This window comes from Centruroides sculpturatus, unplaced genomic scaffold, assembly GCF_000671375.1.
Source record: "Centruroides sculpturatus isolate CEXI.00-Female unplaced genomic scaffold, Cexi_2.0 scaffold351, whole genome shotgun sequence".
NCBI classification, from domain to species: Eukaryota; Metazoa; Arthropoda; class Arachnida; order Scorpiones; family Buthidae; genus Centruroides; species Centruroides sculpturatus.
Genome location: NW_019384531.1, coordinates 341199 through 358892, shown reverse-complemented (window position 1 = coordinate 358892; position 17694 = coordinate 341199). Strand labels below are relative to the sequence as shown.

The following is a 17694-nucleotide window of genomic DNA, read 5'->3' as shown; positions in this document are numbered from 1 at the left end:
CTTTCACATAAACTCATTTTAAGTTATAATTTTTATTTTTATTTAAATATTTTGATATTTTAAAATTCGTTTATTTATAGTTTTAATTTACGTAATAGTTTAAAAATTTTATATTTGTTTATTTTATCAAGTCAAAATTTTTCTTTATTTATTTTTTAATTAAAAAAAATAAATAAAACTTTTTAATATTTAAATAAACTCATCTTAACTGTTATTTAACTTATCATCATTTGTAATTCCTTTTATGATTAATTATCATTTGCAATTTTTGAATTACGAATATAATTAATCATATTTATGTAATTCATAGGATAAGTAGTCATTGTTCGCATATTGTTCGAAGACTAAACAATTAAAACTTAATTTATATAATTAGTATATTTTTATTAAAAATAATTAAATTTCCAAGCAGAAAAAAAATTAAAACGTTTTCCAAAACATTCAAAAACTTATTAATCGATATTTTATTTATTTTTTAAATATTATAATGGTGTATTGTAATAGTACTATAATAATAATAATAATGGTATACAATAATGGTACTGCTTGTGAGTTGTTTTTTAAATGTGACAATTTTGAAAAATGTTTGCCACAATTAATACGATAGTTTTTATGATGGAAATTCGACGAAAATCTCTTCTGTCCAGTTAACAATTCCCCCAACTTCTCAACCAGATGGTCAGACGACCATGAACAACATTTTTCCTGGAATCTGACTTGCTGCGGGCGAATTTCTGCTTTGTTGTTGTCAATGTAGATGGTTCACGTAACCCTAATTAAGTCCACCTATCTGTGGGAAATATATAATGTTAAGTCTTTTACAGAAGATTAACTTGAATTCAATTTCAAAGAGGCCATAAGCTAATTAAGATTCTAAAAACTTCCCCCTTTACAGGTAATTAAAACGTAATTCTTTGCACTATATACAAAGAATTTATTTCGCCATTTAAACCTATTATATAAAAATTTAATGCTCTTTAAAGAATTTAAAAGGTACTTGAAGAGTTATTTGATTGAGATCATTGATAAATGAATTTTTTATTATTTTATTGATTTTATTCGTATATTTTTACGAATTTCGAAGAGTAGTGGGGCTTCATTTTTGACTGGTCTAAGTTCTATCTCAGATCTTCAGATCTTCCTCACATCTTGATCATATAATGGTTTCAATAAAACTGAAGGTATTACTNTTGAATTCAATTTCAAAGAGGCCATAAGCTAATTAAGATTCTAAAAACTTCCCCCTTTACAGGTAATTAAAACGTAATTCTTTGCACTATATACAAAGAATTTATTTCGCCATTTAAACCTATTATATAAAAATTTAATGCTCTTTAAAGAATTTAAAAGATACTTGAAGAGTTATTTGATTGAGATCATTGATAAATGTTATCTTATTAAAGAGAAAAATATTTATAAAAAAATATTTTCGTAATTTGCATTAGTTAGCCTTGACGATTGGAGATGAAAGTAAAATATTAAAAAATGATGTAAAAAAGCAAGATGGATGTATAAAGTATATATATATAGCGTTACATCTAGATGAAATGATTAATAAAGTACGCTTGCCCAACTTCTCAGGTTGCAAACTCGTTCAAGTTAACGCCTACGATTTAGTATTTAATTCTGGAACACATCTTCAACTTGTTTATATTTTTACTTTCGATTTTAAACAAATTACTTACTGATAATGACTCTTGAATAAATTGGATAAAATAACATTCTTCTTAATCTTATTTTCTTCCACAAAAATACACCAGTAGATATTTTATTTTTCACTTTTTTTATTGCCAAATGAAAGTCTGGTATTTTCAATATATTCATGAAGCAAAAATTTACAAAAATACCTTACAAATTCCCCTTTATTCTAATGTTAATGCATTCATTCATAATTGTATACTACTTATACTCTTTCTTATTATTTATTATTATTTTTTTTATTTTTAATCTCTTTGCCTTTCTAAAATGTTTAATTAAGACTGTTTACTATCATTCGATAGTCAATAGTAAGTTTATGTAGGCAGATTTAAAGAGTCTTATTTCTTCGTAGAATTGAATAAAAGATGTAATAAAATATCTTTTTATTCACTTGAGCTATTTTACTATATCTGTTAATTATAATGTAGTCTTATATAAAACCATTTAGAAAACTTTTTAGAATTATAAACACAGTAAATACTTTGAAGATCCAAATGGAAATTAGAAAAAAACAAAATTTATTTAAAATCCTTATTGATTTTCTGTTTTAAATTCAATTTTAAATTCTAATTTTATAGTTTTATACAGTACTTCCAATTTCTAATCCACTAATAAAATTCTAATTTTATTTAATTTTAAAATTAATTTTATGTTTTAAATTACATTTTATCTAAAAAGCAAAAGCTTTATCAGTCAATATAGATAAAAACCTCAACTTTAGCCTTTAATTGTATTAAAAAAAAGTTATAATAATAATAAAATGAAATGAAAAAATTACAAAATCAATTCTAAATTTGCCTAAAAATCGAATTTTATTTTATTGTTATAATTTTTTCCACGAATTTTTTTTAAAACAATCTGAACTATATTAGATTCCATTTTTGCAATTTACTTCTAATTTTTTTTGTAAAAAAAAAAAATAGTAATAGTTTCACGTGAAAATTTGATTTATTTCAGAGAAATTGTTAGAACTTCCTCAATTTCGTAGTCTCAATACGTAGAAGTGATATAGAGAATGCTGCATGATTGCTCTAGTTTTTATCTAAAATAAATATAAAATAATAAAAATAAAATATTAACATTTCACATGAAAGTTTTTTGTACATATATTATAATAGCTTTGCAATATGTTTTATATTTTTAATGATTTAAATATTATTTACCTCAGAAAAATTTCTTTGAGGAAAAATTATAACGGAGATCACTTTCAATGGACAGGAAGATATGACGTCGTTAGTATCCTGTTGTTGATTGCTTCTCTACCGAGAATAGTTTAAATCCAACTAGAAATGTTATTCCGATATAATTACAAGGAAATCGTTGATGGGATACATACATAAAAACATGCATCGATCATAATTATTTATTTACACAGATATTAAATTATAGAACTTAAAAAATGGAATAAAATAAAATAAAAATGCAACGGTTTGTCGTTGTTTTTAAATGCATTAATAATCGATGATTTAACTTAATTATGATTTTCTTAGAATAACCTGTAATTTATCATATTTTAATTTTGTTATAGTTATTATCCTATATCCCTGAATAAGAGGGGACTCTAATTGTTTAAGTGCAAATTATTTCAAAATTAATATAGTTATATAGATTTTTATTTATTTAGTTTCTTATAATAATTCATAGTTTATTGTACTTTAATTAATTTTGTTATAATTGTTTTATAACACCTCTGGATAAAAGGGAGACCTTGATTGTTATATCAAATGGATTTATTTAAAAATTAACATGGTTATTTCGACTTTTATTTATTTATTTTTTTAAGTAAATAAAAATCTTTATAGCATAAATCTAAATAATTTTCTTTACTAATTTCATTGTTTACTTTTTATAACACTTCGTTTCAAGAGTATCCTTTTACGTCATTTATTTTCCCGGATTAGAAGCGTGTCAATTATGCAAAAATAAAAATTTCTTTTAAATTATTTCATCAATAACCTAAAACTGCGTATAATTAAATAAATATTTATTCATTAATTATAAATTACAGCAAAGTATTTTTTCATTGATGTCTACTCAATTAATAAATTGTGTAATTTTATTATTATTTTCGTGAATGAATTAAGAAGTATGAACGTTATGTAATGGGCCTATAATATCAAAAACTGAAATTTCGAAAGACGAAAGAGCAGGTGTTATCATCCAGGTGCTGGCAAATTCTGCATCTCCCTATTTTCTCCCCTGTATGTCTGGCTCCCTTATTGGCCCCTCGCGCATTGAAGGTGACCTTGTTCTACCAGCGGCTTTTCTCTACCCAAAAAATAAGATACCAAAAACTGATTGTATTTTGTTATAAGCGATTCGATTATCAAATATATATAAAATCGATATTAAACGCGCAAACAACGTTCTATAAATAACACTTCCAATATTCAACTTCACAAAAATTATTTTAAAAATTACTAGTGATATATTTTGCTTAAATATTTTATTTTAAAAAAAATTCTGAAATTATTAACTTGCCCAATTTTAATTTATATAATTTATTGCATAAACTGTACTTTTTATTACAGATTATATAAGTAAATAAATAGAAAATCAATATTAAAAGCGCAAATAACGTTCTTTAAATTCTTTTAACGTTATCTCAATGTTTAACTTTATAAAATTCTTTAAAAATATCAATAAATGTAAAAATTCTTCAATATTTTTATAAAGAAAATATGAGAATTATTATCTTTTCCTTATTACTCAATAATGTTTTTCTTAAAAAGTTCAAACCAAATAGTAAATCTTTAAAAAACATTAGGCGATAAAAATCTCTATTTTGATTGAATATTTTTATATTAAAAAATATATATAAAAACTTAAATTTTTTTATTCATTTGTATCGATTTTCAATTATAATTTGAATAATTTATAGGCTTTTTATTATAAACTGCACAAACAATAACTATAAAATTAATGTTCAACGTTCAAACAACGCTCTTATTTTAATGTTTAACGTTTAATGTTCAAAATATTGGTAGTATATTAAAAAATTGTGAGATTTTTAATTTTGTTATTTGTTTTATTTATTTTAAATTATATAATTTGTTGTAGCTTATATCTCATATCTGCTTTTTAATTATAGATTACATAAACAAATATAAAATCAATATTAAACGCTTAAATATTCTATAAATAGAACTTTTAATATTATCTCAACGTTTGAAGTTTATAAAAAATTCTTAATATTTTTATATTTAAAAAATTCTAAAATTTTTTATTTTTTAAATTAATTTTTGTCGATTTTCAATTATACAGTTTAGGTTGTACTGTATATATAAATACATTATTTTTTTTTTTGTAAACTACATAAACAAATTCATTATGTCAATCCTGTAACTGTCACGAATGTTGCAATTTCACTGATTGAAAAAACGCGTGACCTTTCAAGCATTTACCGTAACTTATTAACGAAAATGGGATAGTTATAAAGAGGTCTTTTTTTATATATATTTCTCTTTATTTAGTTTTTTCTGGTTATTCGTGGTATCCATTCTCCCAATATTGTTCATTCATTTATCGAACAGGATTATTGACGTCACAAAATACACTTCTAGGAATTTTTCCCGCGTATTTCTAATTCCAGTTTCCAATAGAGTATTTCTGGGAAAATATCCTTACATGCTTTTTTTTTCTTGTTTTTAAATTTTACATTCATATTTTTAACTCTACAATGATTTTTATAGGCCTATACGTAATAATTAAAATTGTTATATAATAATTAAACTTAGTGTTTATAAATGAAATGTATATTCTGATATTAATTAAAGTTTTAATTAGTTTTAAAGTTTCTACAGCTAATTACCGAGATGATTACAATCTCGTAGATTCTTCGAATTATGTGGAGGAAAGTGTAGAAGGGAATAGAAGCGTGCTTACGAAAATGGCTAGTAAATTGAATGATGTTCCGGGTCAGAATTCCGCGGAAGAAAAAACGGAAAATCGATTGCCATTAACGATTGAAGATAGTGGAATCATGAATATAAGAAGAAAGACCTCTGCTATGATATTTTATATCACTGTTAAGAATAAAGCCCGACATCCTGTTAAAGTAACAGTAGAAAGTGAAGGATGCTGCCTAAAATTAGAAGATGAAGTCGATTGTGAATCTATGGAATTAATTGGTGGAGAGATTAAAGAATTATACCCCATGAATATCGAAAACTTAACTCTTATATACCCCAATTTATATTTTCATGATCGGAATGGTAAATGTAGAATTTTAGTTTCTGCTGAAGATGTTAAAATTCATACAATTATAGAATTTAACACAATGCTAAGGAAAAATATACCTATACCTTGTTTTTTAGAAGATTATCTTACGGATAAAGAAATAAAACAATGTTCGAGTATTGATGAAGATGCACTTGATGATTGCAAACCAGTTTCGTGTTTTATAAAATATAATGGAAAACGAAACTTCTTTAATCATACATCTCGTCGTTGCGAAAAAGTATTCGAATGTAATTTAGAAAATAACGATAAAGATTTGCCAACAGTTGTATACGTCCCAGTGAGTAATAGATGTAGAAAATTAGGCACGCCATTATCGAAGGAAGATTTGAATCAGTTTAAAACCGGACATAGTAGTGAACCTTTATATGGAGTTCACGGTTATCCATTAAATGTTCAATGCCATAATGGTGATCCGACTTATACAGATGGATGGTGTAAATGTCATTCTGGATGGTCCAGTGCTCCTTTTGACTATGCAACTTTCAATCCGGATATTATGGTTTATCATATGTGCACAATATGGACAGGTACGGGACATATGTTCTCGGAAATCTATAGATATAGTGCCAATACTATTATCATAATTTTGTTATCTACAGTTTTGATAATCATTTTTATAATATACGTAATAATATTTTCCAAGAAAATTAAAAGGAAAATTAAAACAATAAAAAATCGAATGAGTAATACAAATACAGAGATAAATTATAAACGTTTACAGGAAAAATTATAAATTTAAAAAAATCAACGTCTATATTTACAAACATATACATATATTTTTCTTTTATAATAAGTGTATTTGATGTTTTAAAGAATTAAAATAAAGATAAAATGGAAGAAACAACAATTTTTTCATTAATTTTAAAAGAACAAAGCTGTAATTTTCACGAATAGCGTGATTCTAACGATTGAAATTGCACGCGTGAGTCTATACAATAATAGAAACGTGAATGCATTTTTTTATTTTCCTTTGGCATTATAATTTTCCGGATATTCATTCACGGTTGCGTTTCGGAAATTCACTTGAAAAACCGTACAACGTCACCAATTGCAATTCTTGAGTTTTCCGCATTAGAATTTACATAATAATAATAATAAAAGTTGTGTTTCTATTATCTAGTAAAGTTAATTTAATTCTGAAAAAATAGTTTAATTTAAAATTAATTTCCTTCATAAACAATGAAATGGATATGGATGCCATCGATATCTCGTGTGTAAAGGCAATAATTTTCAAATTCTATTGTCTCTCTCGTTTCCTAGAAAAATGATTTTCATGATGCTTTTGAATTATTTACGTAAATGATATATTATTTTAGAATCGAAATTTGATTATCTTCTTATTGACGGAACTGGAGACATAAATGGATATTTGATATCTCTGTCTATATAATCCCTTACGTTTTGTAAATTAAAAAAAAAAAAAAAACTTAGTCACTACGAAGGAATTAATCTGTAGAAATTTGGTACTGATTATAAATAAATAAATATTTTATCTGCGTGTATATAGAATTAGGTTCTTATATAAACTATATTTACTCAATTTCTATATAGCATTGTTTATTTATAAACATCTTTTGAGTGTGAACGGGCAACTTTTAACTAGAAAAAAAAAATCACTACCCAGTGAGGAAAAATAATGACCTACCAATAGACAGAAGGAACTGAAGACAGTTAACGGTTCATCGACTGTCACTAATGCCATTTGTCAAACACTATTCCCGTCACACGTCTCAGTATTTATTTTTTAGACTGCTGATCTTCCATTCAAAATAAATGATATTCTATTTTAGAGTCGAAATTTGATTTTCTTGTTATCAAAGGAACTGGAGACATAAAAAGACATTTGATATTCGTTCAACAAATAACCCTTTAACTATGTTTTTTAAACAGAAAGATTAAAATTAGTTGCATTTTAACTCCTTCTCCGAATTATAATTAAACATTATACATACAGTATTTATGTGAAATAAACTTTAAAAATTAATTAGTCAAATTCTCTAAATTGTTTTGCTTATTTTTCTGTTTTCATAGAAAAGTTCTAATCTCAAAGGTCTTCCAAATAATCAACAATAATTTTTAATATAGTAAGTTATTCTTGTATGATATGACCACATAAACATTTGATACAGATTTTTTTAATTAAAAAAAAGAACGAGGTCAGTTAAGTCAACATTCTCATACCATTTAATGTTGAGCTACGTGATGTTGACAAGTGGTGTCTGGTCGGGACTTTGTGTGACTCATCACTCACTGCACAATTATGTATTGTTTATATTGTGACGTTTCGATCTATTTTCTCCGTAATTCATTATAATATTGTAGTAAAGTGTATGAAATGTATTATCTCATATATAAATTTCTTTATCTATAAATAGAATTTATATAAAATTAAATTATACAATGCGCAAATAAAAATGTAAACATGACATCCGAACTAAAAAATAGAACATAAATTACAAATATATGCATAAATAATTTTTATTTTTCTTCTCCAGTTTACTTTGTTTCTACTCATCTCAAAAGAAACATAACTGTTTGCAATTTCATAATTGCATTATACATAAAAAATATTCAACAGAAAAACTTGTAGTCGAAATAAATACTTGACAGACATTTAAAACGTATAATTACAATGTAAAATATCGCTCTTCCTCGTTATTTATTCGTTTATAACTTTTCAAGTTATGACGTTACTTTATAGTATAAATACTGCAAATAATCTCTTCCGGGGATTACATCTTATAAAATTTTTTAATGATGTCACATAAAGGAATAATACGTCTATGTAGAATTTTTCATACCGGTTAATTTATGGGAAAAACCAATTTTGTAATACTGGGGCGGAGTTGATAAGAAAACCAATCTTGTTTTGATAATCAAGGTCACAGACCTAGTTGGCGATGAGCCAGGTGTGCTTTTGAGGCCTATAGTAGAAAGCCCAGGCCTCTCTATATTTAACCATTAAAGTTGCAAATACATTCATTCGGTAAAGAGGGGACGAAGACGATATTGATCGATGTTTCGAAGAGGCAGGAAGGCACTTTTCCAAGCGTACCATCTTCCGTGCCATGGCAGTCATGAGCTGGAATCCGAATTTATAGAGGCTACCAATTTGACTTGGTAATAGGTCTGTATTTGTGCAGCGAACGGCCAGCCTGCTTGCACGAGCTGAAATCCGAATAGGGCATTCTCATTGTACTGTACATGTCACTTTTAAATCGAATCCAATTACCTGACGTTAGGAATTAATATCGACCGCTAACTCAACCCGTATACAATAACTTAAAAGTGTCTCGAACATCCAGATTTTCACATCTGTAACGAACACAAGGAATGGTAATAAAATGCTCGTAATCCCCATCGTCATGTCAATGTAGATAGGGATATTCCCTGAGATATGATACTAAAGTTTGAGGGAGACCTAACCTCCTCAGTACTACTTCACTGATCCAATCCGTGTGCGAGTGTAGCCTTCCATTTACTACTAAACGGCAGAGATGTTTCAGAGACAACACGGAGTGATAGAGTGGCCTACTTAGGCATATAGGTAAGTCCCGACGCCCTGTATTATCCAACCAAACACACGTAGCACCCTTAGACGATTTGCTAAGTCGAACGTAATATTCAACTAGTTGCACCACACAATCGAAAATTGGCATAAATCCTGCAATGCTCTCTTCGGAATCTAAACGAAATTGACCATTGATATAATGTATCCTAACACTAGTAGGTCCTCTTTCCGTGTTGACACTGAGAGAAAACAGAAAACTCGAGTCAGAACTTTCTCTTATAAGAAACGTCCCGATGGCAGTATCTTGCAACAGTTCCGTAGCTTGCCTCCACGATAATCCCCCGTAGTAATAACCGGTCGTTTGCAATACCTGTAGAGTCTTGTGAATTCGATGAAAATCTGAACTATTCATCTCAAATATCCCAGGCTTCAGGGGATATTCGTGCCCCCTCTGCCGACACTTGGCCTTTAAGGCCTTTATATTGGGCTGCAAAAATGTTATATCGAACTTCGGATTGAGCAGCGGATTGTGGAAGACGGCGTCTACGCCTCTAAACAAAGTCAACATACCGTCACACAACTATTAACTCGATGCCGGTGCACACATACACATAGAAGAGTCGGGTCAACAACCTACGTCGACCGATCGTCCGGAGTGGCAGATCAGAAACTAATTTATGAAATCGACGAATCTATGAAATATACGTTACGTCAGAAACATTAATCGGTACGTAAACTAGAAATCGATTATTAAACGACCAATGATTACTATTTATCTACTCGTAAAATCGGGTAACACTCACCTATTGCTTATAATAGATGACGGAAGCGCGGGCCAGCTTTTAACAAATGAATATATATATTTAAAAAATATTAAACACAAGAGCACTTTTTAATTTATTAGGCTTAGGTCGGATATAGGAGCGTACGATAGCACTTGTAGCCTTTAGAGCTCGCTGTCTTACATCTACGTATGTTGAAACGATCCATACAGGGCCTCTCGCTGTATACTACTACTAAGAATCGACTGCTCTAGTGTATTCCAAGAATTTCCTACGAGTTCATTTTCGTTTAGAGAGAAAGCGCTTGCTGGTTCGTCTTTTCTGGTGAATTGTGCCTCTTCACGAGCATGCGCTATTACACCACGCGCACGCTCGTTATCCCTCCGACCCGTAAGATTTAAAGCCGCCCATATGCTCGTGACGTCACTCAACTCTATTCTTATTGGCTATTGTCGATAAAAATGTCGCTGACCGGATTTAAACGAGATCCATGCTTTTTTTTATTTTTATTTTTGTTTTTTTTGGAAAATTTGATGAGGTTTTTGATTAAATCTGATATAATTCGTATTTGCATTTTCAATCATTTTTTTTCTTTAATTTTTATTTAAAGATTATATGTAATTTAGTATTTTTTAAATCATTAATTGAGATAACTTAAAATTAAATAAATTATTACAAATAATATAAATATATCTTTTTTATTTTATTTTTTCGCATGCATCGCATAATTTAACGATCATATTACTCTATTTATTCATGCATTTATTGTTTTTCACATGGCCTAATTTTTACCTGTATAGACCTATATTTGAACGAGTTGTTTTGTAAGATTTTTTTTTACTAAGAAAAAGTACAAACTATATTTTTTCCTGTTATTACTTAATTTGTAAGCGTTTATGAGACTAGATAATGAAATATACTGTATTATCTAGAAGTAAACTTGTAAAGTATGAAGCACTAAAACATTTTTTTCGCTTTGTATTTGATCATTCGATCAACCTTGAATATATTTTCGGTAGGTGTGTGTTATCTTCTTTAAAAATCGAACCGAAAATGTCAAGGTAAAGAGAGATAATAGCCCACGCCTAACTTAGAAATTCATATTATTTTCTTAAAAACCTTTTATCTTCTTTTCTTTGTTTTTATAATCACACAAAAAATAATGCTATTAATTATACAGAAAAATGATAAAAAAATAATTCAGCAAACTATAAAAATTTCCTAATTACATTTTTATGAAATTACATAGAAGCATTTAATGTAACAAAATAGGACACTTCCGGCTAACGACATCTAGGAATGATAATTTATATTATTTATGTAAATTATTTTTTTATTATATAAAAATACAAGTTTTAATTACATACTTTTTAGTATTATAATTCTTATATACTCTAAATACTATTTTTATTATTATTCATTATAATTTTTATTATATTTAATTTTATTTTAATAGTTGCATGCTCTTGTAAATATTTAATTAGTGCATGGGAAAACTTAATTGGAGGAGATCAAAACAAATAAAATACAAATCTCCACACCAGAGCCGGATTTCGGCTTGTTAAAGCTCTGAGTTATAAAAATATAAGTAGTCTTTCTAATAATAAATTTAAAAGAATAAGGCCTTAAGTTGTGTGTGGCAATAGCTGTAGCCTGTTCATCCTACATGTAAACCCTACCTTGATTCACGTGAAGAGATGTATATGCAATTATAATGTATTGGAAATTAGTAAAATGTCGCCACAAATTTCTGCAAATTTAATATAATTTTCACTTCACTTGAACGTCAGATCAATTTTAAAAGTTCACTTCGTTCTAATTTAATTTTCAGGATATCCGGTCGACTGCATGTTTCGAGATCATTACTAGAAATTTCGAATATAAATTTCTCTCTTATCTCTAAGTTGATAGATATTTCTTAAGGCTCAATCATTAGAAAAAGAATAAAGGGTTATTTTATATAAAGTAATAAATAAATAAGAAACATCAGATAAGAATGATTCTGAGAAACTGAATAAGTAAACAAATTTAGAGTGAGTGTATATGACCTTTAAATTATCGAATAATAAATGTATGTTTATCATCCCATTGGATAAATTTAGGTTCATAATAATGTTTAATTTTTACAAAATTAATAAAATATTTATGTATATTTATATAAAAATTAAAATGGAATGTTTTTTATTCGTTTCTCTTTGCAAATCTAAGTATAACATTTAAAAAACTGAAAAAACAGGCATGCATTGTCTATTGGAACAGCTGATTTTGACATTTCCAAATAGGCATATTTATCGATCAATTATTGCAAAATTTTATTTCATATTGAGTCAGATATCTTCTAATTATTACAGACAACTTTTAAAAAGTTTATATATAGATTATAAAAGCCACATTAAAAATACTATAATTAAAAAGGTAATAAAATTTTAAAAAATTTCAGATAACCACAAAAATGAATAACATATATCGAGCTTAAATTCGTTGCATAATTTATATATTGAATATATTTTCCTTCTCAGTAGAAACTTAAAAAAAGAAAAAAGCAGTTTTTCGTACGAACTTATTCTATTATATTGATTAATTAAGATATAATCTACTGTAGAGTGCATCAATGCAGTTGCTCCGACAGGATATTTTAGTGATGCAATGATGTACAATGGAACGATTAATTCAACGAAGTGAATAAAATTAATTACTATGAGGTATTAATTAATTACGCATAATTAACGAAACTTTTCAAGTCGGTAAAGATTCTCATGTTTTATGTCATGATACAAAAGTAATTTTTAAAAATTACAGTTCATGACAATATTAGTTTTCACTTTTTTGAGCTACGGATACAAATACACCTCTTTGCATCCTCCTCCCATCGCTCTTGCATCTAGTTGCAAACAATTAAGTAAGCAAGCCAGTGACGAAATCCGTTTTATAGAAAAGGACTACCAGTACGTCAGCTTGAATAGATGCACCCAGAAACTAATCTTATAATAAAGATTTTTAATAGTTTATGTAGTCCTCAACAAATTTTCTGATAAATAAAGAATAAATATTGTTAATATTATTCTACTCTGACGACTGTGCTTATGTAATAATGATAAGAACCTTCAAAGTCTATTTATACTTGAGAATTACTTTTTCCTTCTTTGATTCGTATGGTTTAATGTATTTTTAAAGATATTTATTTAGTTTTGGTCTAAAGTTATAAAATCATATTGCATTAAATTTTTAATCAAAATGATAATTCCTTAGAAGCTTTTTAAAGGCTCTAAATTTGAGAATAACTCGTAAGTTTTCAGAAATTCTTTTTAATACGTTGTGGTTATTTGGCAATATTTATGTCATTGAAATGCTTTTCCTATACTGAAATTAATGAAATTCAAACCGAGAAATCAGCTTAAAAATTTTCTTTTCAGGTCAATATGTTTTAGAAAACATATATCATCAGTGATCCCATTAATTTCTGCCTACTACAGTATTAGACTACCAGTAATAAAAATATTTGTTTTATCGGTGATTTTCAGATGTTTTTCATCGAGGATATAGTGTTTTATAATGTATGATGTTTTTGATAGGCCTACATTATCACGATTTTTCACAACATTGCTAATTACGTTTGAAAATGAAAGTTTTTATAACAACAGTTTTCAAAGCTCTCTAAAATTTCTTCCAATTTTTATATTGTACTTTTAAAATTACAATCATATAAACTTTTATAATTGTAATTATATATATATATTTCATATATACAGTGTAACTTTGATAATGTAGTAAATTATTTTACATATAATCGTTATACACAACAGGAGCGCGATAATTCAGTATAGAAAAGTACAGAAAGCATAGAAATGTCACTTTGGATTTTTGGGTTGTATAATATAAACTATATTAAAGTAATGCCGTACTGTACAAACCAACTGCTGATTGAAATATACTGTATATGTTTAACTATTTTTTAGTTTAATTTTTCAGATTCAAAAAGATAAATGATAGCAAAAACTTTAGTTATTTTTATTTCGTAACGGAAATTCAAACAATAAAGGTGTTCTTTTTAATATTTACTTTTTACTAAATTCTTTTGCTTAAATTTATATCAAAATTTTGAATTATCTCTATGTAAATAATGAAATCGCTTATGTAACGATTTTTTTTTCGATGATATAAAAGTATTATTATTATCGGGAATGTCATTATAGTCTAATTTCAGAATTCCTAGTTGCGGAAACGAGTTGTGTTCTTACGAATTAAAAAGGTATATCTTTAATAAAGTTTTTATTTAATTAAATGAACATTATGATAAATATACTTCAATTATACAAAATTTAAAATATAATAAATTATATTACAAATTGTGTAACAATTTCCTAATACAGTAAATGATTTTCAAGATTTTTAAAGCTCAAGTAAAGTGTGAAAGTAATCTCGTGTTTTCAGAAATTCTCTTTTGAAATACTATTACTTGATGATGCAACAAAAATTTTTTCAACTTAGCTTTCCTGCAATATTTGTTGAATAAACCTGAATATCATCATTGTATTGTGTATTTTTATCATTATAACATCGCTATTGATTAATATTTGTTCGGGATTAATTCGGGCTGAACAACGAGGAAAATTCGGGCAAAGCAAGAAGAAAAAAGATATTTTTTGTTTTTGCTAAACTTTTTTTTCACCTGTCTTATCTGGATTAGACAGAGAAAGTAAAAAGGCTAACAAATTACCAGTGACAGCAAATTAAAAATAAAAAAATTGTGTAAAATTTCGAGCAAATTAATACTTTTGCTTCCTTAATTAAAGTGTTCTTATAGGCCCATGTTATTTCGCTTTTGTTTAGCTCGTTTTGTTTTAAATTATACTGTGAGACCTATTCGGAAATTATTTATAACATTAGAACAGGATCGACAAAAGTTTTTCAAGGCTAATTTTTTATTTACTTTCACCATTGTCCCTGGTTGATCTTTGGTAGATGAGTCAAAGAATATCGGATATCTGATATCAGCATCTGTTTTGATATGTCAATGATAGTCTGTCTTCACTGCTACTGGTTTTGTTTGCGTAAGTTATATTATTTAAAATGTTGTAAGTGAAAGAAAAATTTATTGAAATCTACGTTTTGTCAGTATTTTTTATATTAAATTTAATTCTTTTTAATATTAGCAGAACAATAAGAGTAATTGAAATAAAGTAGATATGGTATTAATATTGATGGCGAAATATTGCTAAAAATGTTTTTTTTTTTTTTTTTATTTACAAATTTTTGTTATTTGATTGGAGAAACTTAAATGGCCTTCTTTAATGAAGTAAGAATGTTTATAGTGAGTGTAATTAATCTATTCTTATTCGAGGTAATTGCTGTTTACAATTTCTAAATAGCAATTATCAGTATCAAGAAAATTGAGAATTACATTTTCTATGAACAATCCAACGATTCTATATGATATCAATTATCGGAATCTAATATATTACTCATAAGAAACATTAAATCCGCATGATTTTTGAATGACTAATAATTGATATGTAGGTTTATTTGATATTTTATTAATATGTTATTCAGAATTGGATTGGATTTTTCTTTATGGGATCAGAGTAACTTTTGCTCAATACAGGAAGACTTAATTCTCTTTCCTGTAGTTTGTGATTTACAAAACAAATTATAAATATACAGTAATTACAGTAAAATCTCGATTTAACGGGCAAAATTTCCGGTCCGTATGTCATATTTGAAAAATTAACCCCCCTATAGTTTTAAAATTATGGTGAGTACATAAGCAATAATACATATAGAAAACTTATCTATGAAATTAGGCCTAAACTACATAACTTACGTACTTTATTTTAATTGCACAAACGTATCTACATAAGTAAAAACAGATAAACTAATCAATTTGTCAATTTTTTAAAACTCATTCGGAAAACCTACTTTGTTATATAATGGACTTTCGGCTTTAGCGGACACTTCCTCGCCCGAATTTGTCCTTTAAATGAAGGTTTTACTGTATAAGAATTTTATCGTAGGTTAATTAAATCTTCGTTATCTTGTTAGTGTTACAGTAAATCTTTTCATTATTTACTCTTTCTGTTCTGAAGAAAGAGCATTTTTCATATCTAACATAAAATCGGCTATGTCCACAGAAGGACGGCCGTTGATGAGAAAGGGTTGATGAGAATAGTTTGACGTGAATATGTTGATAACATATTCACGTCAAACTATTCATGAAAATTGCTGAGTTGATCTGAAATCAAACCTGGTCTTTCAGGGGGCACGCTGATTTTGACTGAGGATCTTTGATCGAGGACCAGAGGCCGAATGACCGAGGTAAAATTTTTAACTCTCTATCATCCGGTAAAAAATTTGGCAGGGTGGGATGACAATATTTTATTGTCATTAATGTAGCAATATCAAGGTTTTTTCAAAGGTCGAGAGAAGCTTGAGTCACTTATCTTTTTGTGGTTTCCGGTATATTAAAAATAGATTTTAAAATATTTTAAAATAATAAAATTTGAAAAAATAAAGTTTTTTTGTTTTTGTTTTTGTTTTTGTTTTTTTTAAATGTAGGCTAACAAAAATGCAATAGAATAAATAATTTGTAACAAATGTTCTTGAGGTCCCATAAATTTAAGTCTTGACCTTGTTGCCTTTTTAAAATAGGGCCAGGTGATAAATATTAATAGTCTATTGTACTGCACTTAACTATTAATGTTTTCATTTTATTTAAAAACTTCAATAAAACTTATTGACATAGTTATTTTAAATTTTTTTGTTTCTTTCTTTTTGACTTCTTTCATTATTTGAATTTAAAGTTTTTCTTATTAAATATTATATAATAAAAGTACAATATTCTTATTTAATTGCGTTACTAAGTTTGATACTTATAACTTCATAATACTTAGGATATTGCCAATTTTAAATTTAGTCACCGCTATCCAAATAGATAAAATCACTGAATACCTCGCATGGGATGGCCGCGTGAAATTTCCCACGTTTTTTAAATGTGTCTAACACCTAAATAGGGTAGGTTAGTTTCCCATAGAAAGTCCTTCCGCGAGGCATTCCCTGACGGCGGATTGCTCATATGTTGCGTTACTTTATCCCATTAATACAATATAATCCAAACCAATTTAAAATTACTACGAGTACTACTACTAATAATAATAACATATAATTATACATAATTATAGTCATTTGATAAGTTAAAATGTTATATTTTAAAAAAGTAAAAGTTAAAACACCTAAAAGCTTCTTAAAATAACAACGAGAAAATATCCTCTGTCTTTAAAATATTTGTAAAATTTAAACAAATTTAAATTTGTTTAAATTTTACAAATATTTTTTATATAATAATTTGGTTGACCAAATAAATTTTTAAGTAACCAATTTAAATACTTAAATGTCGAAATGCTTAAACAAATATGAATTGTTTAATAAAATTGAAATATTTAAATAAATGTAGGCTTATAGATATAG

The 17694-nt window shown here is 27.0% G+C and overlaps 2 protein-coding genes across 4 annotated transcripts in view; one reads left to right on the top strand and one right to left on the bottom strand.

Annotated features, from left to right (window-relative positions):
* LOC111623046 overlaps positions 1 to 7189 on the top strand; it is a 13316-nt gene extending 6127 nt beyond the window's left edge. Inside the window, exon 2 of one of the 3 annotated variants that reach the window (XM_023365528.1) lies at positions 5532 to 7189. In XM_023365528.1, coding sequence (XP_023221296.1) covers positions 5588 to 6673 — 1086 coding nt within the window. In that variant the 5' untranslated portion in view covers positions 5532 to 5587 and the 3' untranslated portion in view covers positions 6674 to 7189. Of the gene's footprint in view, positions 1 to 5484 lie in introns of all 3 variants that reach the window. The other 2 variants (XM_023365527.1, XM_023365526.1) reach the window with 2 other exon arrangements.
* The window catches only part of LOC111623048 (suppressor of cytokine signaling 2-like), a 13984-nt gene extending 3394 nt beyond the window's left edge, over positions 1 to 10590 (bottom strand). Inside the window, exons 1-2 of the mRNA XM_023365529.1 lie at positions 10255 to 10590; positions 9822 to 10143 (exon numbers count right to left, since the gene is read on the bottom strand). Of these exons, the coding sequence (XP_023221297.1) occupies positions 9822 to 10019 (198 nt within the window). The 5' untranslated portion in view covers positions 10020 to 10143; positions 10255 to 10590. The remainder of the gene's footprint in view (positions 1 to 9821; positions 10144 to 10254) is intronic.
* Between the last annotated feature and the right edge of the window lie 7104 nt (positions 10591 to 17694).